This window comes from Lygodium microphyllum, chromosome 8 (genome assembly GCF_053477565.2).
Source record: "Lygodium microphyllum isolate KBCC chromosome 8, Lygodium_microphyllum_v1.1.10, whole genome shotgun sequence".
Taxonomy (NCBI): domain Eukaryota; kingdom Viridiplantae; phylum Streptophyta; class Polypodiopsida; order Schizaeales; family Lygodiaceae; genus Lygodium; species Lygodium microphyllum.
Genome location: NC_141142.1, coordinates 89,365,673 through 89,392,092, shown reverse-complemented (window position 1 = coordinate 89,392,092; position 26,420 = coordinate 89,365,673). Strand labels below are relative to the sequence as shown.

The following is a 26,420-nucleotide window of genomic DNA, read 5'->3' as shown; positions in this document are numbered from 1 at the left end:
AAAGGAAAGAATAAAGTGTCAGATGGCATTGATGCAGTTCTTGATGGAGACTCCAGTGGCTCAGAGAGCTTGGATGATGAGCTTGGCATTTATTCAGTGAGGACACTAGGTGTGCAGAGAGCACACGTCAATGCAAAGACTCCATTGAGTGATCCAGTGGTACGCAAGTCTAGCAAGGTGAGATACCCTGTTAACAAATTTGGTTTTGAAAGTTATGCAGCTCACCATTATGCTTATATGGTGAAAGTGATTGAGGATGTTGAGCCCACATGTTTTGAGGAGGCTGTTGGTCATGCTCATTGGGATGCAGCAATGGATGAGGAGATGGCTACATTAGAGGCCAATAAGACTTGGGATCTAGTATCATTGCCAAAGGGCAAGAAAGCTATTGGATGTAAGTGGGTTTATAAGATTAAGCACAATGCAGATGGTTCTATTAGTAGGTACAAAGCTAGGCTGGTTGCAAAAGGCTATGCCCAGACATACGGCATGGATTATGAAGAAACCTTCAATCCAGTTGCTAGGATGGCAACTGTCAGATGTGTGATTGCTTTGGCAGCAGCCAAAGGTTGGAGGTTGCAGCAAATGGATATGAAGAATGCCTTCTTGCATAGTGATTTGCAGGAAGAAGTGTATATAAATCAGCCAGTAGGTTATGAAGATTTAGAGCATCCCACATATGTGTGCAGGGGGTTGAAGAAGGTGCTCTATGGGCTCAAGCAAACACCTAGAGCATGGTCTGACAAGATCAGAGAGTATCTTTTCAATATTGGCTTTTATGTTTCTGATGATGCTAATCACTCACTTTATGTTAGAAAGGAAGATGCAGATTTGGTCATCATATTCATCTATGTGGATGACTTGATTATTACAGGTGATAGTGATAGTGGGATTGCTGAAGTCATGGACTTTTTGAAGAAGAAGTTTGAGATGAAGGATTTAGGTGAGCTAAGGTACTTCCTTGGCATTGAGGTGATCAGATGTGATGATGATATATGGCTGTCCCAAAGACAGTATGGCTTGGATATGTTGTCCAAGTATGGTATGACAGCATGCAAACCACTTTCAATCCCATTGGAGCAGAATGTAAAGTTGAGTACTGATGTTGGGGATGAGATAGAAGACCCTACTATGTTCAGGAGGATAGTGGGGAGTTTTATCTACATGACCATTACAAGGCCAGACTTGAGCTATGTTGTTGGTCTTATGAGCCAGTTTATGCAAGTACCTAGAAAGCCACATTTGGATGCAGTCAAACGCATATTGAGATATGTGAAGTCCACATTACATTATGGACTTTTCTATGAGGCAGGTACAGATGTACAGGTGTTTGGATACACATATGCAGATTGGGCTGGTAGTATGTCTGATAGAAGATCTACCAGCGGATACATGTTCTCTCTTGGTAGTGTAGCAGTTACTTGGAGCAGCAAAAAGCAATCTACAGTTGCTTTGTCGAGTACAGAGGCTGAGTATAGAGGTGCTGTTGTTGTAGCATGTGAGGTAGTATGGCTACAAAAGTTATTGGCTGATTTAAATGTGCAGGTGGAAGGTCCAATTGTCATTTATTGTAACAACATGAGCAGTATACAATTGGCTAGGAACCCTATGTTCCATGCCAGGACAAAACATATTGAGGTACACTACCACTTTGTGAGAGAGAAGGTACTAGCAGGTGAGATTGACTTGGTGTATGTCAGCACATAGGATCAGATAGTTGACATCTTCATGAAGGCATTGGGTACAAAGAAGCTTCAAAAGTTTCAAAGCTTACTTGGAGTTGCAGAGATGCAGTTGAGCTTGAGGGGAAGTGTTGAGATGACAAACTCAACACATGCAGACATTAATGATGGACCGCTTGGTTAGATGGGTCCACACATCTACACTTAGCACGTCGGTGGTCATTATGACTCTCACATGGCCACTGACTCATTACTTATTATATTCAGGTTGTTACACTTATTTACAGCTGGCATAGTTATAGCACCAATCGACTAGTGTAGTCAGTTATGCATTGTTTGACTTAGTAGGCCACTTTTCTTTATGTTGTATCTTATCTATACTTTGTGTACATTGTAAAGTGTGTGGAAGAAGAAGAAGAGACCAGCAAGAAAACGTTTTGGCCTCCATCTCTCTTCTTGTCTCTTGAGTGAGCTTCTCCTTGTGCATTCTGTGTGTGTTCGGCACAGCATCTTGAGCAAGTCCCCCCACCACGCGATTCTTGACACCTATGATGCTAGATAGAGAGAATGTGTCCATCTTAGAAATAATTATGCACGCAACATTGTTGGCATTAGGCATATACACTTATCATGCCAAGTGGTTCTCCCTTTCTCTTGTGAATGTATGGAATGTGCTAGACTTGACAAAAAGTTTGATTAGTATAAGACAACTTCATGATTGTAGTTATAGAGCAAACTTTTGGTGATCATGTGTGGAAGATTTGCAAGGAATCTCTTTGATGCCAGGAGACATATTCCACAGTGGATTCTCTGAGTTTTTTATTCCATAGTGGATTCCCTGAGGTTTTGCAATAGATTCCGTAAAACTATATTTATTTGCTGGGGCTCGTACACACAAGGTGGATTCCTTGTGTGAGAAGTTGATGGGAACGCCTATCCTTTTCGGCCGTCATGTTAATTTAATGTACACGTGGGTGATTCCATGGCATGTAATTCCACAAAATACATATTTAAATTAATGGATGTTTGTGATTTTAGAGTGCACTCATATTAAATTAAGGTTAGGGACAGAGTTCCAACCTAGTTATTTATTTTGTAGCTGAAGACTGCTAGGTATTCACTTTTGTCTGTTTAATTTTATTATTTTCTAACAATTGTGAATGCTTCAGTTGATGTGTAGAACAGGCGACGATGGGAAGCACTAGGCGATAGCATGTATTCAAATTACCTAGAAGAAATTATCATTTTTTATGAACATGTGTCTTATTATTAAAGGCGTGGCACTAATATTTATTTAGACGCGCTTATTTATTGAAGATCTTGACATATATTTATTATTTTGTATGCACATAGACGCTTGGTTTAAATATTTCATTATTAGACATTGTATTTGGGCACAGCTGCCCGATGTCCAATCGTTTTATTCTTTATTTGGACAAAAGTAAACACAAAAGCCAAAGCATGCTAATTGTAAAATTGGGCTATTTTTTAGCTTTGAGATAAATAAATTTATAAATACATGCCTTGTGAAGCACTCACACAAGGCATGGGAGGAGATTATACCCAATTTGTCTCTTTTCTTCATGTCGTGTAAATCTATCTTCTTGTTTTATGAGCTTTAGTAGAGTTCTTTTGTTCTTGGGGACCTTCCGGCACTCAGTACGTACGCATCCAGCATCCGATTTGCGCACCACTCTTGTTGTTACCAAAGGGCCAAAATCATGAACTTTGTATCCTTTGCATGTTTCTGGTGTTAAAGATTGTGTTGTAATTGTCACTAAACAACCATCTCTGTATGCTAATCATTGGAATGAAAGCTTTATGGAATTTGAATTATCTTCCTTGTTTAGGTTTTTCTGATCTTGGTTTTTGTGAGCGTTGTCTCTTTAGAAAGCAAACTAAAATGTCACATAAGAGAGGTAGTGGGAGTAGAATATCAGAATATCTTGATTCATAGTGATTTGTATGATCCAATGCCCATAGTGTCATTAGGTAGAACATCCTACTTTGTCACTTTCATAGTTGATGCCACAATGAAGGTTTGGGCTTACTCTCTTTATCGTAAGAAAAGTGATGCAGTGTATGCATTTCAAACATTCTTGGCATTTGCAAAGAATTAATCATGAAAAAAAGCTTAAGTACTTAAGGATTGATAATAGTGGTGAGTATACATCTCACGTCTTTATAGACTTTTGTGCAAGTCATGGTATTAAGAGAGAGTTGATTGCTCCTAATAATACTAGTCAAAATGGTGTGGTTGAGAAGATGAATGAAACCATTTAAGAGAGGATCCATAGTATGCTCTCTAATGTTGGTCTCACTTCCGGATTTTTGGTTGAAGCTATGAAGAAAGTAGTGCATTGATTAACATGTCTCCTAGCACCATTGGATGGCAAGACACCAAAAGATTTATGGTCTCTACTTATGATTACTTGTGTGTTTTTGCTTGTGAGGTATGTATGCATATACCTATCTAAAAGCAAAGTAATCATGTTTCTAAGTCCAAGAACATATTTTTCTTGGCTACAAAGAGCCAAGTGAAATGGGTCATCATTTGTGGAAACTTGAATCAAAGAACATAGAATGTAGCCATGATCTCATCTTTAATGAGGATAAGATGTATAAATGCCCTATCAAAATAGCACTTATCCTCATATTTAATGAGGATAAGATGTATAAACAACCTATCAAAATGATTGAGATCCACAAAGTGGTATCTCAAGAGATGGGTAGCTAGCACATGAGCAAAGTGTATGACCTATTTCACATTATGCAAGGCTTGGAAAACCTACTAATGTTGAGGTGAGAGTGCCATTACATAGCGGACATCCTTGTGTTCTTATAGGATAGACAGGTGGAACAACCAATGGCTCTTGTTCGGCCAGTTTTGCACATGTCTATGGGGGTTTCTAGATCTCCAATAGATATATTCCATCTCTAGACTATATCATGGTCATGGATTGTAGTGAACCTTCTTGTTTTGTTGATGTTATGACTATGAATAATAGTCTTCAGCAAAATCAGGTTATACAATCATGGATTGATTCTTTGGAAAAGAATGCTACTCGAGAGCTAGTTTCTTTGCCTAAGGGCAAATATACACTACCATGCAAGTCACTCTACAACTTGAAGGTATCTCCATCTGATGCATTGCCTTAGTACAAGGAAAAATTGGTGGCCAAAAGATATCAGGAGGAAGATGAGATCTTCTCACTAGTAGTGAAGATGACCACCCTTCATATGGTTCTTACTTTGGTTGCTAGAGAGGATATGGAGTTGATTCCTATGGATGTAAAGACCGTTTTCTTACATGGGGACTTGCATGAGGATATTTGCATGCAACAACTTGAGGGGTTTGTCATGGAACGCAAGGAATAGTTAGTGTGTAAGCTAAATAAGAGCTTAGTTTGAAACTAGCTCCAAGGGAATGGTATCATAATGGTATCATAAGTTCTATGCCTTTATACAATCTCAAGTGTACATTAGGAGTGAGACCAATTACTGACTATACACTAGGAAGGCTCAAGATGGTAGCCTTATGATCTTGATTATTTATGGGAATAACATGTTGATTGTTGTGAATTCACTCATCGATGAGGATGATTTTAAAGAAAATGTTTCATGAAACCTTTGACATTAAGGACTTGGGAAATGTTGGTTACATTCATGGTATATACATTATGTGAGATTGAGACAAAAAGATACTTTGATTGTCTCAAAAGGAATACATTGGGAATGCGTTAGAGCATTTCAATATGGAGAGGGAAAGGATATTAGTTTCCATTGTCTTCATATTTGAAAGTTAGCCAAGAGAATAGTCCCAAGTCAAATAAGCAGAAACCTGAAATGGCCAAGGTTCCTTATGCATCCATAATTGATAGCTTAATGTATGCCATGGTTGCTACACATCCACACATTGCCTACACAATGGGAGTTTCAGTAGGTATATGGCAAACCATGGTAACAAGCATTGGGGATTAGTAAAGAGCATCATGAGATACTTGAATGGTACTAGATCTATGTGCACAGCTTCAAAAGGAATGATACGTATATTCTTGGATACATAGATGGTGATTCTATAAGGAATATAGACTCTAGGAGATCAACTATAGGTCGTGTCTTTCCTTTCACACATGGTAGAGTCTCTTGGGAATCTTGGTTATAGTCATGTACAATTTTATCTACCACTAAGGCGTAGTATGTTGCATCCATTGAGGCCTAAAAGGAAGCCATATGCCTTACTCGTCTTGTGGGTGTTGCTTGAGAGGTGCCGACATTACACTATGATAGTCAAAGTGCCATTTAGTTGGCATGGAACTATGTCTTTCATGCACAAACAAAATAGATTGGGATGAAGTATCACTTCATCATGTAGGTGCTTGAGAATAAGTGGATTGATCTTGTCACGATCCAAATGGATGATAAGTATATCTTCTCATGAAGAGTTTACCTTCTGAGCACTTTGCACACTGTAGAGTGATGATGGGCATTGGATAGTATATTTACTTTCTTCTTGTACTCCCATAAAGACATTTTTTTCTTTAAGTAGGAGATTATTGGGTAAAAGGAAAATGGCCTATAGCTAAGTTGGCACCTTTGATATAAGTTTATAGTGTACAATCATATATATGTGAATATAACAAAGAATAATTCATTTTAAACATGTATAACTCTCTTGTGTGTTGCTCCTCTCTCAAACCTCTTGCTTTCCATAGCTTCTACCTCACATCCCACCATTTCTTCCTCTCAAAGAGAGCTCCCACTCCCCCTACATTCAATTTATAAAATCACATGTCCTACCACAAATGTCTCACAATGCTTCTTAAAGCTCCATTGGTAGCCCACGTGGTGGAGGGGACTTTCCTTCTACATCTTGATTACAAATCCTAGCTCTTCTAACTTGAATGGTCTAGCAATCAACAAATCCACCTCTTTCAACACTATTCTCCTAGAAAGTTTCAAAAACTTGGCCAGTTTGGCTTCATAGCCAAGATCTCCCCTCCCCCTTGGTTTTGATACCAACAAGAGGCAGTATCCAACAAACACCTTGGCTATAGATCTTTAGTTGCACCTTGACACTATCAACCTTACCTCTTTTCTAAGCTATGAGGTAATCTTAAACATCTTGTAGAAGCCACATAAGAAGAATATCATTAGGAGAGATAGCAACATTACTAACAAAATGACTCCATCTTGTTGTTATAGCCACATTTTTCCTCATGAATTTTCTTAGCTTTGCCATGTTATTTTACACCAACAATGTTAATGCATTATCTCACTTTATCAAAGGGTGTAGAGTATCTAGTTTATGATATTTAGTTCACTGCTATTAAAATAAGATATTTCTTACTTATTTTATGGATTTTTGTTATTATTTTCTTTTCTCATCATAATATTGACTTGTTGCACATGTAAATGTGTAGCACTAGTTTCAATTATCTAGTCTGATAGGCAAGAAATTAATATGTTTTGTGTTTGTGAGTAGATTATTAGTATCCAAAGTCATACACATACAATGCTTTTGTAAGTGGAGTGCTTTTGGTGTGCTAATTATCTTTTTTGGACACTTATTGTGCTAATTCATGTGCTTATGTGAGGGATTATTTATTATTATTGTAACCTTTATTTATGGCCTTGGGATACGATGATTAATTTTGTAAATTTTATGTTATGATTCAGGCCTAAGCAAAAATCAAATAGGATTTGGCAAGTATCATCAAAGCAAGTCATTCATCCAAGGAAACCAAAAAGCCCAAAATGATACTTTCACAATTTTTTTGCACAAAAAGGAAAGATATTCAAATCATTAAATATATGCATGAGAGAGGTGCTCACTCATTCATGAAGGGAGATTGTACCCTTTCTCTTGTCGCACTATAAACTCTTATCTCTCTCTCTTGCCCTCTAGTGTTGCTCAATTTTATGGAAAAGTTTTATTGAAGTATAGTAAGGGATAGCATTCTACTGCTTACCTTTAGACACATCTCCTTGAGGTTACTTAGGAACAATGTCCTTTTAATAGGTAGTATTTAGCTTTAACAACAGTGAAATATGATCTATTTGTCTAGAGCATATCATCATGGAATAACTTCAATCAAGAAATGGTATGATTTTGTCATCTTGGTGTTCTAATCATAGGGGCAAGACCCTCTTTCTATACTCCATGATTTTTACATATACCGTGTGCAATCTTGTGCCATGTCATTAGGCATCTCTATGTTGATTATGCCAAGTGAAGCTATGATACTTGAGATTTATCACAACACGTAGTACGTCCACCAAATCATGTGACCCACAAGATATCCCAATTCTCCCTTTCTTCTATTAGAATAGAACCTAAGCAATGCGACTTGTCATATTCATTGTAGTCATATTGTAGAACCCCACCAAGATGGTCCGTTCTAACATTCAATTGGCATAAATAAACTCCCATATCTTTGCCCTACTAGTGGAGGAGATCATGCCATAGATAAAGCCAATTATCAATACGTGCTCGTCTATCTTGCCCCTCCTAGTAGAGGAGGTCATGTCATAGATAAAGCCAATTATCAATACGTGCTGGTCTATCTTAGTCAACACAGCCACCGCCAAGGCCCATATTTTTCATGTGAATTAAATTTTTTGAAGTACCTTCCATTTATCTATATTAATCCTCATTATGTATAAATAACAAAAAATGATAGACCAACTTTAACAATATGTTATTTTCTAGATATAAAATTACTTGTCACTAGCAAAATTTTAAAAATTGGCATGACAACCATCAAATTTAGACCTTGGCCATTGCATATCCTTCATCATCTTTCCATTTCAAGGTAGGCCTCAAAGAATCCTTTGTCAATAAGTAACATATCTCCCATTTTCCCTAATTAAATGTAGACAAGATGCAAGCATAGTTTGGGAAACATCCTTCTTAAATGCCAAATGCAACCAATTTAAATTTTCACAAGCTGAGTGCATCCAAATTTGCTATTTGCATTAAGATGATGTTGATAGCCTTTCCTCTTGCTCCAACACAACCCCTCACATCTTGAGACACTAGATAGCAAAATGCTTATACATGCATGAGATCAATGTCAAGATCCATAAATTCATCATCTTCACCTAGACAAGTAAAATCGTTATGATCCACTAGAGCGAACCTAGCCAATCAACTTATTACCCATCAATCAACTACAAGGGCTCTCTCCATGTCAACAACATTTTGAGTCTTCCACTTGAAGTGTTGGATGCCCCGTGCAAAGGGAAAACCTTTCCCCACATTTTTGCAAGACCAATATCTCACTAGCTTGAGGTGTCAAAGAAACCAACACAAGAACTATTCCATTGCAACCCATTCCATGAAGAAGAAGAGCCACCCATACATAGAGAGGCTAGCTTATCTTTTCTTGAGATAATAATAGGAAGTGCAACTAGCACATAATGGACTTAGCAACACCCAAAAAGGCCATATATGTTCACTCTAAAATACTTATGAAGTTCTCTTTGAAAGAGATCTATAAAGTCTCCTCCATCATCTTGTAATTTTTTTTCCTAATGAAGCTTACTCTATGGTTAGGCCATTTGGCAACAATCGCCAATGTGCATATCAAGCAACCAAAGTAACAAGTATCTTCACTACCAATAACTCTCCCATGTAGCAATCTCCACTTCATTCACCATCAATTGTGAACATAGAGTAGACCCCACCGATTGCATATACTTTAGTGTGTTATTCCATTGCAAATGTGTGGAGGGTGAACTCTCATTAAGAGAGAACTCTTAAATTGCTTGTAATATGGTGCAAATTATATGCCTATCACACTCTTTTATGCCATGTTTTCGAGTTGTACTAGCTCAAGTTAAGCTTCATAGAATTAGAAATTTCATAATATTAAAGATTTAACATGACATGCAAGCCTTGCATGATAATCAAAAACAATCATTGGCACCATTAATATATGTATTCAAAAGGCAAATAGGAGAGTAGTTAATTCTAAGTTATTGTCAAATACTACACTTCAATGTTAGCAACTCTTATTTTCGTAGTATTTAAATAGGTGCTTAGCGATCACTTCTTACAATTGAGTAAACCATCAACATTTAGAAAGAACCACCAATATATTTTACAAAATTGACTATTATTGATTTCAAAATTAAGCACCTAAGATCTAAGAAAAATATTACTAGTAGAGGAACTAGAGAAGTCCAAGACATAAGAGTTAGATTAAAAAAAGTCCCAAACAATCTTAAGCCTTAAGCTCTTGGTAAGAAGAGATAAGCTTGGAATGACATCTCATGACAAGGTAACCATGAGCTACAAACTTGGAAAGAAAAATATGACTAGTAAGAGGCCTAGCCCAAGACAATTGCACTTGTGCACAGATTCAAATCGAACCTCCAAACAAGTTTTATGTCATCTAGAGTTGCTTTCCATCCAAAAACCTATTCCACAATTCCTTGGCATGGCCTAACATTAGTCAAATGCACGGTTGATCATAATGCATCGTCCTCATCTTGATGTATCTAAGTTGCAAAGTGGCAACAGGACCACCATATTGGAATAAACCAGCCTTTGCAAGGCTGCTACACACATTCATGTAAATGCTATAACAATGAGTTAAAATTTAAGGTATTGTAATGAGCACAAAGCTCAAAAGAATGTGGTCAAGAGTACTAAATATTAGCAATTTTGATGACATTATGCAGCACCTTATCATACTTAGCTGGACATACTGCATTATTTTCCCCTACCATGAGGCAAGGGAATGATGTGCATGGACAAGGTGAACTCACTGTCACTAAGATATTTTCAAACTGTTTAACAAGTCAAGGAAATGATCCTTTCCAGACTACAGACCAATGGAGTGGGTACTAGTGGTCTCCTCATTGTTCAATTATTATTTCTCATTATTTAACAACTGAATGACACATACTCTTTTCTAGACTGCAAACCAAATATTATATCTACTAGAATTTTTTCTTGTTTAGCAAGTCCAACATGCGACTTTTTATACACTTCAAAACAACAATTGTGAGTACTTGAGCCATCATCATTTGCCTCCATTTTAGGAAGACAAATGTATACGTACATGAACCTTTCTTCCACCATTTGAGAGAAATCCGTGAACACTCATCTCAAGCTAAACTAGATCAACTCCCATATTTCGCTTCAGATATGTCACGGAATTTTAGTTCATTGTGCAATCATGCCAAGAGAAGCTCTATATCAGCTTTACAATTTGCAAGCCTGAGTGACTGCAGTTGCGTTGCTGCATATGAACATATGTGATACTAATAGAATGGAGAGAAACTGCTCTATATCGGCTTTGCATCTTGCAAGTTTGAGTGTCTGCTGCTACTCTTGCTTCATATGTATAATATGCAGTCCTAATAGAATGGACCCATAAAAGGGTTGAAAGTCATATAATGGAATTAATAAATCACAAGCCCTATTCTTAAAACCTGAAGGAGAGACTGCAGCACATAGTAGGGACACTTGAACATGACCAAGGGAAAATATTTACAGAGGAAAAGAAAGAGAGCTAAATGCATGAAAGTATCAAAAGGATACTTAATGACACCCTGATTGTGGAAGTACCTGTGTGAGAGGAAAACCCTATGATATTGAAATGAAACTATTTACTTAAAACGAACAGTATCAAAAACTGCTACGTAGAAAGTTCCACATAATGTACCTAACACGATATTAATTATTTCAGTGAAACATATAGTACAACATAAAATATTTCACGCATGAAATGTTTCGACCATAATCAAAACCTGTGCGTCATCAGCACAGAGGTCATTTCCTTATATAAAGTTTATCTGCTTGTACTGCAACCTAAAATGCCAACTAGCCAACTGTAGCAACAAATAGGTATGTTCACAAAGAGCTCTCACTAAACCTTCAACATTCAGAGGTTTCAATTGGGATTGTGGTTCTCTGTCATATAATAAGCAACTCCCACCTATTTGTCCAACCATCAAGCAGGTTTACAAGTACCCTTTTCTTTGAAGAAAAATTTCTTAGTGAGAATTTCTCTCTATCCCTCCTAACTCTGCAGGCCATTTAGTCATACCAAAGCTACTCCACCCTCATGGTGGGTGGCTGTAAAAACAGTAGAACATCATAATGGAACACAAATGCACAGGGCTTCTATCTGACTGTCAAGTGGTCAGTAGCCTTTTTTTCTTCACTCTGACAAGTTCTTTCACTGGTTCTACCTCAGTGAATACAAGAGGTAATGGAAGAAAATGAAAGGCCTTCTTTTTAGTGACTTGCAGCACAGGAGGTTACTGGTCTACCTTTCAACTGAACAATCTGTGACAAAAAACTGCAAAGAAAGGCTATCTTGAAGCAGAAGATGAAGGAAGCTCTCAGAAGTTTAGAGATAACAAACAAATACCAGCAAAAACAAAGAAGATCAAGAATTTTTCGTTGAGGCCATTCTCTATCACTCCTACAATAGGCATGCTCATCTTGCCATTACACTTCAAACCCCATAATGCCTCAAAATTCACATTGAAAGACTGTAGAATCCAAGTGTCTTACCAAATGCAGAAGAATCATACAGGAAAATAACAAATATCCATGCACAGAACATTTGCTTTGCTCCCTTGAAGATTTGAAGTACATGCACAAGTTTGAATGTACTTGCACAAGTTTAACAGGAGGCTAAGTCCACAAGGCATAGTTTCAGCACAGTAAGGCAAATTGACTAAACATCAAAGTCCTTCCAATCAGCAAAGCTGTCAGAAAGTGAACATGCTACCTGTCAGTATATTGCCACAAGGCATGGCAAAGCCCTCTATGGCACAACCAACCTTCACTATGTCCAAGCCAAATAAACAAGTGATAGTAGACTTGGGAGGATGCTGTCTGGTACCAGTACAATAACCATCAATGAGTTCAGCAGCTTAACAGATGTGACTTAGCACAATCCAACATTCGACTTACAATATTGCTAAGTTCACCAAGTGTTGGTCCATCTTTTCTTGTTCAAAATGAGCAGGATGGCATTAAGAGCAGAAACTGCTTGCTGTAAACATTAGCATCATGACACAAAGCAGTGGTGGTCTGCCCAAGTGATCGCCTCCCATGTGCACATATTATTTGGCCCTGTGCTTTTGCCACCTAGTGAAGCCTTGAAGCACATCAAATGAACACTAGCTCACCTGCTGAGGGTAGTTTCCATAGCACCCATATGCAGCCACATCTTGAGGCGGATGCATATAGCCATAGCCCTCATAAAATTGACCGTAAGTGTAAAAGCCAGGATTCCAATGGTTTGGATCAGGCTGAACTTGTACCCACTGAACAGGTTGCATCTACCATAAGACAAAATGTAAGCCACCAGTGACTGAGAACTAGAATGATTTACAAAAACAATATCTCAATAGACATCTAATTTCACTGACCTTCACTGACCTACCTACTTATTAACAGACTGAGACTAGAATGATTAACCAAAATAAAAAAATTCAATAGACATCCAGTTTCACTGACCTGCTTATTAACAGGACTTCTACCCCAAGAAAGCCGAACAGACCTTTCTCCAATAACTGCCCCATGTAATTTTCGGATAGCCTCCTCAGCACAGCTCCTGCAGACAGGGACTTCCAATAAATGACAATGTACTCATGATGGAGTCTTCCAAAAAAACTCCACCTCACATTCCAAAGGACTGACCTTGAAAGCCTGGATTGTGAGGGATATATAACCTTCCTGGACATATTATTAATTACAAGCTCTAGACACTATCAATAGGCATGTTATGCTGGTTGCATCGCCAAACTGACCTGCTCACCTAGTTTTATCAAGCACAGGCATCTTCTAAGCACTTCCACCAATCAGAAAGGCTATGGCACATTTATAAGCAACACAAGACATGACTCATGTGCAAGCAGAATAGGTAGATTTACATGTATCTCGTGAGAAAGCACAACAGTGCCAGGGGAAACAAGACTCGTGTGGGGAGAATTTGGCTCAAGAATGGAGCTGTGTGTCATCTGAGGATGACCCTCTTGGATCACTGAAGCATAGAAAACATGCCCTCCGCACTGATATTGCAGTAGGGCGTCCTTGAAAGCACACGATGATGGCCTAGACATCACCCTCTGTCTCACCTCCTGGAATGGGGGGATGGGGGGATGTGTCTCTTTCTTGTGAGCATGTTTGCAATGCGGGGGGCAGAGAGAATCATTGCAGACATGCTCACAAGAAAGAGACACATCCATCCCCCCCCCCCCCCCAACAAAAAAAAAAAGAGGGTTGACTCTGAAATTTTTTGATATATTCATGGCATTTGGGTATATGAAGTATGCCTTAGTCACTTCATTTTCAAACTTTGTGAGCAGAGATCCAAGCAAAACATGTTCTACACATCTAGAATAGACTGAACCTTCAGTCTGTAAAGCCCAGAATTCAAACAAACTTGATAAATGCGCTCTGTCTGTGAAGCAGGCACATAAATTGGAGGTGCACTGTTGCGTGCAAAACCTTCCCTGTACTGTCAATAATCTAACTTGGATGTTCCCTTCCTTTCAATGCTCTGCAACAATTTATCCCCAACATTGCACCCAAAACTCCAGCTCAATGGCCAAAAGAGAAAGACCATAGCTCAGCAGCAAGACCATGCACTGGGTCAGCCAAGATCTTGAAGAGAGCACATCCTGCCTCACAATCCAGCACTAAGGTTTCTGCCTGAACTCAACCTCTTAACAATATTCTAGCTCTAGTGTGATATAAAGGATAGAAGTGCCTTCCATGGAGGGCAGCTGCATATCCTGAAACTGCTGGAGAATGTTGGGCAGCCATGCATCCACAGGAACTATATACTTCATAGACATTGGATGTAGACAGAATTCAAGTATCAAAAAAAAAAAAAACTAACAAATATTGCACACTGTTCTTGTAAGGAATCAATAGGTACAAGTTAGTCACAGACAGATCCCTACAGCTAGGCTTTCCGAACCATGTGAGCCAAGCTGTCCGAAACCATGTGGGTATACATGCATGACACATGTGGACAGGTAGGTGCATCACTGCATATGTATGTAAATATAAATGCATGTGTGTACATGTATCTGTGAATTTGTGACAAAAACACATGCTAATTCAAAGGAAAAATAACAATATTAAAAATACCCATATTTGTTACGGCCAAGAGGATCATAGCTTTTGTTCATATAATATTCTCAACTCTTTATTTCCCTCTCTCTATATGTGGCAGGACCATAGCTAATTTTTGGCATACTCCTATTTGTTACACTTAAAGAATCACAGCACTTGTTCACATGATATTCTCAAGTCTCTATTTCCCTCCTCTCTATATGTGGCTGGAACATAGCCAATTTTTGGCTCTTGGTTATAAAACTACTAACTCAGAAAAGAGCCCTGAAAAGGTGAAAAGTCAAAACAAATACAAAAAACACTCATGACTGTGAAAAGCAAACTCAAAGGCTTGAAAGTAAAATGCAGGGGCTGAAGCTTCTCCTTTAAGGCAACAAGAGGCAGTAGGAATGTATCACTTAGGGAAAACCTTCATTGTTTTGCTATTTGCAGCTTCCCCAGTCTCCTCCAAACCAAGACACCATAGTAACAAGGAATGCCCATCATTGGCCCTCGGGACACTGAAACACCATCCCAATGGACATCATCATCACATGACAGCGAAACAAGACATGGGATGTCCCTTTCACATCCCTTGTAGGAGACCACAGTCCCAACATCCCAGGAACAGATTAACCTATTGGGGATGCATGGAGCAGAAACGCACATAGGGCCAGCCCTCAGTTCGCCCCACATCGTGTTTTGTTCTCCAATATACATGCTCCCAGGCCCTGCAACCACTCAGCATTGCAGTCTGCCCCACTGTCCCAATCTGCCCCCCGACATTTGGTATTTGCACTCACTGCCCACACCCCTGTAGCCCCTCTTGGTGATTGCTCAGCATTCTGCTCACCTGCAGCAGAGTGAGTTGCCAGCGCTTCCCCCCCTCCCACACACCCCCCCTCTCTCTCTCTCTCTCTCTCTCTCTCTCTCTCTCTCTGTGCAACGTGTGCAAACTACATACGGCTTTTCTGCAAGCACCTCATCATGTCTGAGGGAGAGGTACACACTCCAGCACATGGTCATGGTGGGACAAGGTAAATGCTGAATGCCCATTGAGCGGAGGTGGATCACGTGCTTGGTCATGGAAGCTATGTCCTTATCAGCATACAAGCAAAAGAAACATAATCAAAGCTCATTTATTGCACAAGCCAAACTTTGAGGTGCAACTTTGCCCCAATGTCACACCAGAGAAAAGAAGGGAGCCCCTAGAGAAGGTGGCCAGTCACTCTGCCCATTAGTGATGGCTTTGACACCATTCTTCCAGGGCCTCTTTGCCACATCTTGTGCTTGGTTTCGTGGCAAATGTTGAGCCCACAAACAAGGCAGTAGGTGCCATGTTTCACGAAGTCTACGAGCACATTACATTTTCTTACTGCATAGCACATTGCTTGAACAACCTTCTGAAAGATATTGGTGAGTTAGCAAGAGTTCATCTGGTGATCAAGGATGCATCTGAAATGGTGCCTCTTATTTTAAATCATCAATACCTTCACTATGAGTTCTCCAAAAGTCAAAAAATATATTATAAAATTATTTCTAAAACACGCTTTGCCACAACTTTTCTATGTTGAGACGCCTCAAACACTGCAATGGTGCAATGAGGCAATTGTTTGTCAATGATTAATTTTACCACATCTCCATTGGCAACAAATTGAATTTCTAAATTTGCTAATATATATCAACTTCTTTTGTCTTCGACAATATCTTCATATAGTATGACATTAATAATATCATATCATATTATTATAATATACATTTTCTTCATGCTTTCTCTTGGATTTATTGTAATATATGATACTCCCACTATATTATGTTTTGCTTTATGTATTTCCTTGGGCATACGTTCATATACACACTGAATATTCGACTTGTGGTTTTTGTTTGCAATTTCAAACTTTGATCAATTGTAACATGGCCACCATTTATACACACTCATATTATCCAAATCATGTGTTTTCTTTACACTTTCTGTGATTATTTATTAAGGTAAGTAATTAGTGATTACGTTAATTTAGTTTGCACTATACGCTTCCCATTGGTATGTTATGAAAGGAAAAGGCAAAAAGCAATGACCTCTAAGAGGATGTAAAAAGAATGGATGCAATGTTTCATGAAATCATACACTTGTGAAGACAACCATGTATTAGCAAAGTATACCGAATGATCAAAAAGTTGAAAGATTTAGTAATTGATCCTAAGAAATAGAAGATCTCAAATCTTTGTGTTGAGAGATGGAGTATCTACAATTCACCTTTGCATACTATTGCCTTTGTTGTGAACCCTAAGTTTCAGGATAAAGATCAAAAACATTATGATGAGGTCAATTACAATTGGAGGCTTATTCTAGAGCGCATGGTGCATAATACAAATACTAGGCACAAAATCACTGATACAACTTGCTAACTACGAGACAAGACGAGGTCCTTATGACTATGATAATGCACCAAAGGACCACTTTAAAATTAGCTCACCTTTGTGGTGGGAGGACTTTGGATCAAATGGGCTAGAGTTGCAAATGTTGGCTATTCGCGTCTTAAGTCAAGTAGTGTGGGCACCTCCTACTCGGAGCACTAAAGGTCATATTGCCTCAAAGAAGAGGAATCACCTTGAAGTGGAAAAGGCGATTGGTCTAGACTTTGTTAGTGTTAACTTGAGGATGCCCTACAAAAGTGTCATAGCACAGATGATCCATTTACGTAGTGGGAGATGGAGCAAGAGGAGAAGTATGGTTATTTGTTGATGGAGACTACTCCTCACACTCATGATCACAAGGCCAACACTTCAAGAGCTGCAAATGCTGATACTCCTGCAGACAATCATGATACTTTTTAGATTTGAGTCTTGGGCTTGATCCTTGCTATCATTTGATATTGAATGTTACTTATGGTTGGTTACAGTGTAGCACCTAGATACCTATCTCATATCATGACATATTGTTATTTTTAATATTCAGTTTTGTTGTCATTTTGTCTCTAGTTCCAATCTTTGGACTCTTGAGTCTTCATGATACCTAACACATGCTCACTCTTTCGTAATGCATCAATCTTTATCTATATGGTTCAAACTCTAATAAGAAATATGTTTAAACTTTGGTATTTAGTAAACGTTTGTCATTTGCTCATCTCATGTTCGTTATGCAATATGTTAACTTTAATGAAAAAAGATATTTCCAAAGGTTGAAATATACTTCTTTATATATTCCATTGTAGCAAAGTCCAATGTAATAAGTAGAAAATTGTTTTATATATATAAATGCATTTGTTTAATATGTTGCCGTCGTCATTCCCTGGTTTTAACTGTACCTCATCCATAATTTAGGGCCATTCCCAACCCCTTTCTCGTCCACGGTCCCATGTTACTATGCAAGCCACAACAATCATAGACTTTACTAGCTAGAGCATAGCAATCAATAGCCTTACTATCATCAAGGATAGCTCGTTTTCATTTGCTGCATCACTCTTTTTCACAAACCCCCCTACACTCTACATTGCTTTGCCAAGTAATACACCGTATCTTTTTTATATAGCAAGCTCTCCAAGTTTCATTTTTAAAAAAAGGGTATTCTAATCCAATTCCATATGTTTGGCTCCATTATTCACAAGTTGAACACTACTTTTCAATACTAGGTTTACATTGTAGTCCAACATGTAGCATTATATTTGTGGTCTTTTTGAAGTTGCCTACATGCACAATCACGTATATAGAGCAATGCATGTGGCTCATCCAGGCCTCCTTGTACCAAAGGTCCATGAACTCCTACAAGTATATGCCTAAGAACTTCGTTTCTAAGCGAGCTGAAACAGCTTAAGTTCTTAGTTCAAAAAAACAAATTGGAATTTCACCCAAGTCTTAGGCTTGGGACGTAGTTGCACCCATCAAGCATACACCTTTCCCTAAAGCATGAGTTGTACATGTCCAATGTGCTACATGTCATTTTACTTATACAAATCAAAACACGCCCTCCACTTGGCCAACCATGAGTCAATGTTCATTCATCACATGACTTCTTCTTCCCTTTAAAGAAATCAAGTTGGAATTGAAGATGCAATGTGCGGATGGCTACAAACACAAATTGCAAATGGAGGAGCAAAGCTCAACAAATTGACATCTGCATTTTCTTGAGCTATGCTAGCAAGGTCGCCATGAGTGATGAATCCACATTCGACACAAAGGAGGAAGATGCTCCGAAACGACACCCGTGTGTATGTTCAAGATAGAGAGAAGTTGAATATATATCAAACATAAGTTAAGCTCACTCACAAGAGTAGCCTCAAATCGAGGCGAGTCATGAGAAGTCATGGTGATAAAAGAGAGTAGTGTATTTAGCAAATAAAGATGAAGGTGATGGATGAGAGAGCAAATGAGCATGTAAGAGAGACTTAAATAAAGAGTTATTAGAGGATTCAAGTCAATTTATGAGATTCAAACCAACGTATGAGAGAGGAAGTGAGAGAAAAGACAATTTCTGAATTGTCATTGAGTAAAAGCATGGCCAAATTTTGACAAACTACATTTGAAGCAAAATAAGGCAATTGAGCCTTTTTTTTTATAGCTCTTTTAAAGGTAATGGCTAGGTAGGTATAAACTCATTGCCCCTTGTCTTAATGTCTTATCAAAACAAATTTTATCAACCCCCACACAAAAGGAGTCATGACTTCCATCCACCCATTTTAGCGATTGTGGGGTTGAATTAGCTAGCTATATCCCCTTGCTACACAAACAAGAAGAATCACCTGTATGTATAAGCTACAAGCGGAAATGACATGGAAGCTACATGCCAGCTTGCACAATAGGCCTTACAAGGTGATCCAACACTCGCAATCAAACACCGCCATGTGTACAACTGCCACTATCCAACCAAATCAACCTTCACCATAAGCCAATGACACCTTTGACATCTCCCTCGCTCTTTCTCCTCAACTCTCTCTCTTCATAACCTTCTTTCTCTCTCCTTGACCTTGCTCTTCTCTCCTTCTAATATCATTCACAACATTAATCCATCTTAAGGTTAAAGTTAACATAATGTCAAAATTAACATTGATATTGACATTAAGATTAGCATGAACATTAAAAGTAATGTTAATATTAATATTAATATTTTTATACAACCCTAGCTTTTCAATGCTTACCAATGCATCATAGCCTCTTGGTTACCAACAATGGTCTACCAAGGCCCCCCAAGCCCAATCGTCAACACCTCCAAAAGACTTGCACAAAAACATTTCATTGTGTCTATTCTAACCACAAGTACTAAACAAAAAGTATACATTGTCATATTCACCACCTCCAACAAGTATCGCCTATGTACACCCGTCTCGCTAGTAGCATCTCATGCCACCCAAAGCGTACCTATTAGGCGTGGACTATCACAGTCCCATGAAGAAATAATGATTTTGTGTATGTTGACATGCCATGCAACAAATAGCAAGTTGAAGCTATGATGCAGATGAAAGGTTCCTAAGGATCCAACTTCCATACAAGAACAAATTGTGGTTTTGTATATGTTCTAGTGTCATGCATCAAATAGCAAATTGATGCTCTAATACCATGAAACTGTTAGAGTTCATAGCCTGTTTTTTAGGCAGCAGCACAGCTGGTCCAGCTGTCGGACCAGCTGCACAGTCGGACTGTGCAGTCGGACTGCCACGTGGCAGTCCGACTGCCTGCAGCCATTTTATTCCAGGCTGCGCCCCATTTTTGAGCCCCGTTCTAGGTGATTTTTCGCCTATTTATTGCTGACGTTTTCAGCAGTCTGGCCACTATTCTCTGTCGCAGATTACAGACTGGTGCCGTGCAGATTTCTGTCTCTGTTCACAGATTTCAGACAGCAGACAGTGCAGACTGCAGCAGACTTCGAGGTGGACAGCAGGTCGCATCGTCGAGGTGGAGACACGCAGTCCAGCGCACTGCGCCCGTGTATATCTTTGTATTCAACATTCTTTATACAGCAGATCTTCATTGTACACTGTCTCTTTCTCTCCCTTTTCTCTCTGCGTTCTCTCTCTCTCAGTCCTACGCTTCCGCACCACTGCACTCTGACATGGTATCAGAGCAGTGTTTGAGGGCTGACTGAGCGCAGAATCAACCTGAAGTGGAGTTTCCATCGCAACACAAATTTGCGTTTTTTGCGTTTAAGGGCAGACAGGAGGGCTGCGCCTTGAAACAAGGCTGAAACGAGTGTGGGCGCACAGGAAAGGAGTACAAGTGGTGGATTTGCTGCTGTTTACTGCTGTTTTACGCGGAGAAAGTTTGAGTTTTCAACCTAAAAGTGCAGGTTTTGCTTTTTCATCGCCTCCGGCGGGTGAAGAAGCTTCGGGACGCGGAAGAGCCTTAGCAGGCTGAGTTTACCCAGTCAGAGGGGGCTGCTTTTGCGTTTGAGAAGGCATTGCAGGTGAAGATGTCTACAGAGATGGACTTGGAGTTCCAGGCGATTATGGACCGGAAGGTGCCTGTCCTACCGGCTCTTCCTACAGATCAGAAGCTCGACGGCGACAACTACCGCATTTGGCGCGTTATGATGTTGGCCATTCTGGAGTCCTATGATTTGGCGGAGTTGGTACAGGAAGATATTGACCGGCCTTCGGTAAGAGATGAGTCCAAACTCTCTTCCGATGCTCGTGCGGAGTTGGCCAGCGCCCAGTCTCATTGGGACAAACTGAATGCCAGGATTCGATCCTTTCTCTTTCTATCATGCACTACAGCCGTGATCGCTCACATCGAGCACTTGACGGTGGCTCGTGAGATATGGCTGGAGCTTAATCAAATGTACAATCGGATGACCCTGATGAAGAGGGTTTCTTTGGAGGTACAGATGCGGACCTTGTCCGTCAATAAGTCTTTCTTCGCTAAGGGAACACATTAACAAGCTAAGGCAGCTACAGATGCAGGTTCAGAATGCGGGGAAGCCAATTTCCTCCGAAGACATGGCGATTACACTCTTGTCCCAGTTGCCGCCACGATTCGGTACATTTTACTCTGCCCTTATTGCTTCGGGGCGAGAGTCTACTCTTCGGTGGGAAGAGTTGGTTCCTATGGTCTTGGACCAAGAGGAACAGTTAAATGGACAGAATGCTTCCAAGACGGAGGCGTTGACAGGTCAAGCCTCTCAAAAGAAGGGGAAGGACCAAAAGAAGAAGGGGGATAACAAGTCCAAGAAGGACAAGGACAAGGACAAGGACAAAGACTCCACATGTCATATTTGTGGAAACACTGGCCATTGGAAGAAGGATTGCCCTGACAAAGACTCGAAGGACACCAAGAAGAAGGAAACCAAGGATTCTGGAGCGGTGGCTGCACCCTCATCAGCTGCATTTCTACATTTAGTTGTCATTGAGGACGCTTCACCGAATGCTTCTGATGCTGCGATGGCGGCTCCCCAATCTCGAGAGTGGATTATTGATAGTGGTGCCTCACGGCACATGACTCCTTCATCAGATGGTGTTGCCCAGCTGCGACCTTCGCATGGGCAGGTTCTCATTGGAGACAGCTCTTCAGTTTCTATTGCAGGTCGGGGTAAGATGCAGCTTATTCCGGATGGACGGGGTGGCACCCATACCTCAGAGGTTTTGCATGTACCAGGACTGGGGTACCATCTCCTTTCAGTTCACAAGATTTGCTCCCTTGGTCTTTTGGTGGAATTTGACAGTTCTACTGTGCGAGTCCTTGATCGTGAATCGAGGAAGGTTCTATCATCTGGATATGAGGAGAACGGCATTTACAAACTGAAGTCTTCCACTGCCCTCTCTTCTCTTCTTCTCACAGTCACAGTCACAGTCTGAGTTATGGCATGCTCGGTTTGGTCACCTGAACTATGACTATCTTCGGAAGGCGTCACGTGGACAGCTTGTTCGAGGGTTGCCGGATATAGTGGTGAGCCAGCAGCCATGTGTCTCCTGCATACGGGGGAAGCAGCATCGGGATGCCATTCCCCACACAGCTTCGCGGCGGTCTACTTCACCGATGGAGCTAGTATCTACGGATCTATGTGGCCCTATGAGGAATGAGTCCCTGCGTGGGAGCTCGTACTTCATGTTGATCGTGGATGACTACAGCAGGATGACATGGGCCTATTTTTTGGCACTAAAGTCAGAAGCTTTCTCGCACTTCAAGGATTGGCTTCTCTTTGAGGAGAACCGATCAAGCCGGAAGTTGAAGACCTTGCGATCCGACAAGGGAGGTGAATTTGTGTCTAATGAATTTGCTCGGTTTTGTGCAGATAGAGGAATTCACCAGGAGTTTGCCAATACCAATACTCCTCAAGAAAATGGTATTCTAGAACGGAAGAACCGCAGTGTGATCGAGATGGCGCGCACCATGATGAAGCACCGACAGACCCCTCAGGTTCTGTGGGCCGAGGCTGTGGCTACTGCAGTCCACATCCTTAATCGATCCCCTACTTCGGCCGTGGAAGGGATGACTCCATTTGAGGCTTATTTTGGGACGAAGCCAAATGTTTCTTACTTTCGGGTCTTTGGGTGTGATGCCTATGTTCACATTCCCAAGGCTCACCGTGACAAATTTGAAGCGGCTTCCCGAAAACAGGTATTTGTTGGCTACAGCTCCCAGTCCCAAGGCTACCGACTGTATGATCCCGTCAAGCGGGATGTATATACTAGCCGTGATGTGCGGTTTGTGGAGGTTCCGGCTTCTTCAACGGGTGAGAAGCATCCCGTTCTTGGAGATCCAGGGGAGAGTTTGGCTCCTTCTACAGTTTCACTGGAGCCTGTGCCGTTTGATTATGATTCTGTTTCTGACACAGAGTCTACTATTCCACCGGATCCTTCTGAGGAGTTACCACCGGTGGACACTCCAGAGTCTTCTACTGATGGAGAACGACGAGGGGAGGTTCGGCCTCCTCCTCGCTGGGCCCGTGACACACTCCGTGATTCAGGGATCGAGGGGGTTCCTGAGGAGTGGGGACCGCAGGATGGTCCGCGGCGGTCACGGAGGCACCAGGCGCATTCTTCGGAGCTTGTTTGCTCCAATTATTGTTTGATGTCCCGAGTCATGCAGGATCGAGAGCCCACCTCCGTGAAGGAGGCTTTACAGTCCGCCCCATGGAAGAAAGCTATGGAAGCTGAGTTGGAGGCTATTGAGAGGAATGGCACTTGGTCACTTGTGCCACGCCCCCCGAAGAAGAAGGTGATTGGAGTCAAGTGGGTCTTCAAGACCAAATATCTCAGTGATGGTACTTTGGATAAGGCTTCCGCACCGCTGCACTTTGACAGAAACGTATCCTAAGACCCAAGTTCCAACCTACGCACAAGATATGACACAAGCCTTACCACAACAAAGAACATAAAAGAAACAAATACCACAATTGCCTCCCAATCATAAAGCCAAAAAGATTCGATTTTGAGCTTTAGACCTAGCAACATACAAAGTCACAACTACACTCCAAGAGTTGGCATCCTATACAACAAATCCACATTGTCCCATACACACACACTAGCCAATGGACCTAAAGTTCAAGAGTGGTGATCATACAATGATGTGCACAATAGGACCTTGAGATCTACAAATAGGACTCTTCCCTACCCATAAAGTATCCCTCATACATTAGTGATCACTTTGACTTACGACCACTTTGACAAATACTGCTAGCACATACCTAGTTGTCCAAGGATATAACACCTAAGGGTCCCACCACAACTATGAGCTACAAATATTGATGTAGATGCCGATGCTCCACCACAACTAACCTAGGCTAGAACAAAGACAATCTATCCAAAGCATGTACGAGAGACTCACAGATCTATCTTCTCTACGCTTTCAGCTTTTGAAATGTCAATTTTTGTTGAAATTTATTAACAACCCCATAACAAACATAAAATGAGTAAATAATCAAAGTTTGAATGAAGTTTTTGCCTTGAAGTTCAAACCAAGCCAAATGTCAATCGACAAAAAGACTCGATAATAAAAGTAACAATGTGTCATAATATCAAACAAACACCTAGCTACTAAGCTATAGACATCCATAAGGTAACATACAAAATCAAATGACAACCAGCATCACCATTGTCTATAGGAGTGTCAACGTCTATAGCTCTCAAAAGTATTAGCCTCATAATCATCGATATTAGGAGTAGTCTCCATCAAGCTAGCATACCCCACTTCCTCCTTTATCTTCCACTATGTAAATGGATTAGAATATGATATGACATTTTTGCTAAGCATCCTCAAGTTAGCACTAACAAAGACCAGATTATTCATCTTTTTCGGTCCAACGGGATTCGTCTTCTTTGAGGCAATATGACTATAGATGCTCCATAATTGATCCAAGCAAGAGGAGACCACTACCTGACCCAAGATGAGGATAGTAAACATTTGCAACTCTAGCTCAATTGATCCAAAGTTCTCCCACCACAAATGTGACCCTATCCTGAAGCAATTCTCATGTGCATAACCACAACCATAAGTGCCTTCTTTTATCCTATAGTTAGCAAGCCGGTATCTAATCTTGCACCTAACATTTCTATCAGGCACCATACACTCTAGAGTAAGCCTCCAAATCTAATTGACCTCAGCATCATGTCCTTAACTCTTACCCTTGAAAATCAAGGTCCAAACAAAGGCAACTACTTGCAAAGATGAACCATAGCCATTCTGTCTCTCAACACAAAGATCCAAGTTTTCATATTTCTCATTATAAAGTACTAAATCTTTCAACTTCTCGATCATACTATCCATTGCCTTGTACGCTTTGCCAATACATGGCTTACCATCAACAAGTCTAAAAAAGTATACAATTGTATAAAGAAATACTCAAACACAGAATATACACAAGTATACGACAAGGCACAATATGATAATAATACTCAAAGATGAAGTAACTTTGAGACAATGAACACAAAAGATGAATGAATAATGAGTAGATACAATGCTCATTGGAGAGAGTGTCGTCTTCTATACAGATCCCAAAACACAACAAGCAGCCTACAAATGTGATCAGCAGCTGTAAACGAAAATCCTTGTGTCTAGATCAGGCTGAATGGCAATGACAGCTCAAAACAGTGGGCAGCAGGCTGAGAAAGGTCAAGAAGATGATGGCATTCTCAGCCTAGAGGATGATGGTGATAGTTGAAGCTGCAAAATGCAGAAGTCAGGCTGCCTGGAATGGAAGGCAATTGCTGAATACTGTAAACATAAGCTGCGAAGGTGCTGGCAGCTGTAAACACAAGTGTCTGGAGAGTCAGATGCTGATGGCAATGGTTAGCCATCAATGTAGACAGGCTGGAAATTGTCTTCTGATCCCTAGGAGCTGCAGAAAGGCTGGTCACCACCATGAACTGAGGTTTTCACCATGGAGGGGTGTAGAGTGCAGTGGAGAAGATGATGCCAGCTGAAGGATGACATGCAATGAATAAGAGATGGGCTGAGTAAGGGCAGCCTCCTATTTACATATGAGGATCCTCCCAGATTAGGATTTGGCTTATGGGGCATAGACACTCTAGAAAAGTTTGGTAATTTAATGAAAGCTTGGCGATAAGCACGTTTTGGGGCTGTATTGATGAGCTAATCAATTTATAATGCATTTCTAGCTCAACATCTTCTCTCAGGCCCAAAACTAGTATCAAAGAGGGTTTGCAAAGCATAGCTCAGCCCATAAGACCCTGAGGTGTCCCACCCCAAAGGTATAGAAA

General features: G+C 40.3%; 1 protein-coding gene across 1 annotated transcript in view; it reads right to left on the bottom strand.

Moving 5' to 3' along the window:
- Positions 1-12,208: 12,208 nt before the first annotated feature.
- The window catches only part of LOC148032573 (polyadenylate-binding protein RBP47-like), a 32,841-nt gene continuing 18,629 nt past the window's right edge, over positions 12,209-26,420 (bottom strand). The window contains exons 5-6 of the mRNA XM_087683216.1: positions 13,171-13,267; positions 12,209-12,992 (exon numbers count right to left, since the gene is read on the bottom strand). Coding sequence (XP_087539342.1) covers positions 12,831-12,992; positions 13,171-13,267 — 259 coding nt within the window. The 3' untranslated portion in view covers positions 12,209-12,830. The remainder of the gene's footprint in view (positions 12,993-13,170; positions 13,268-26,420) is intronic.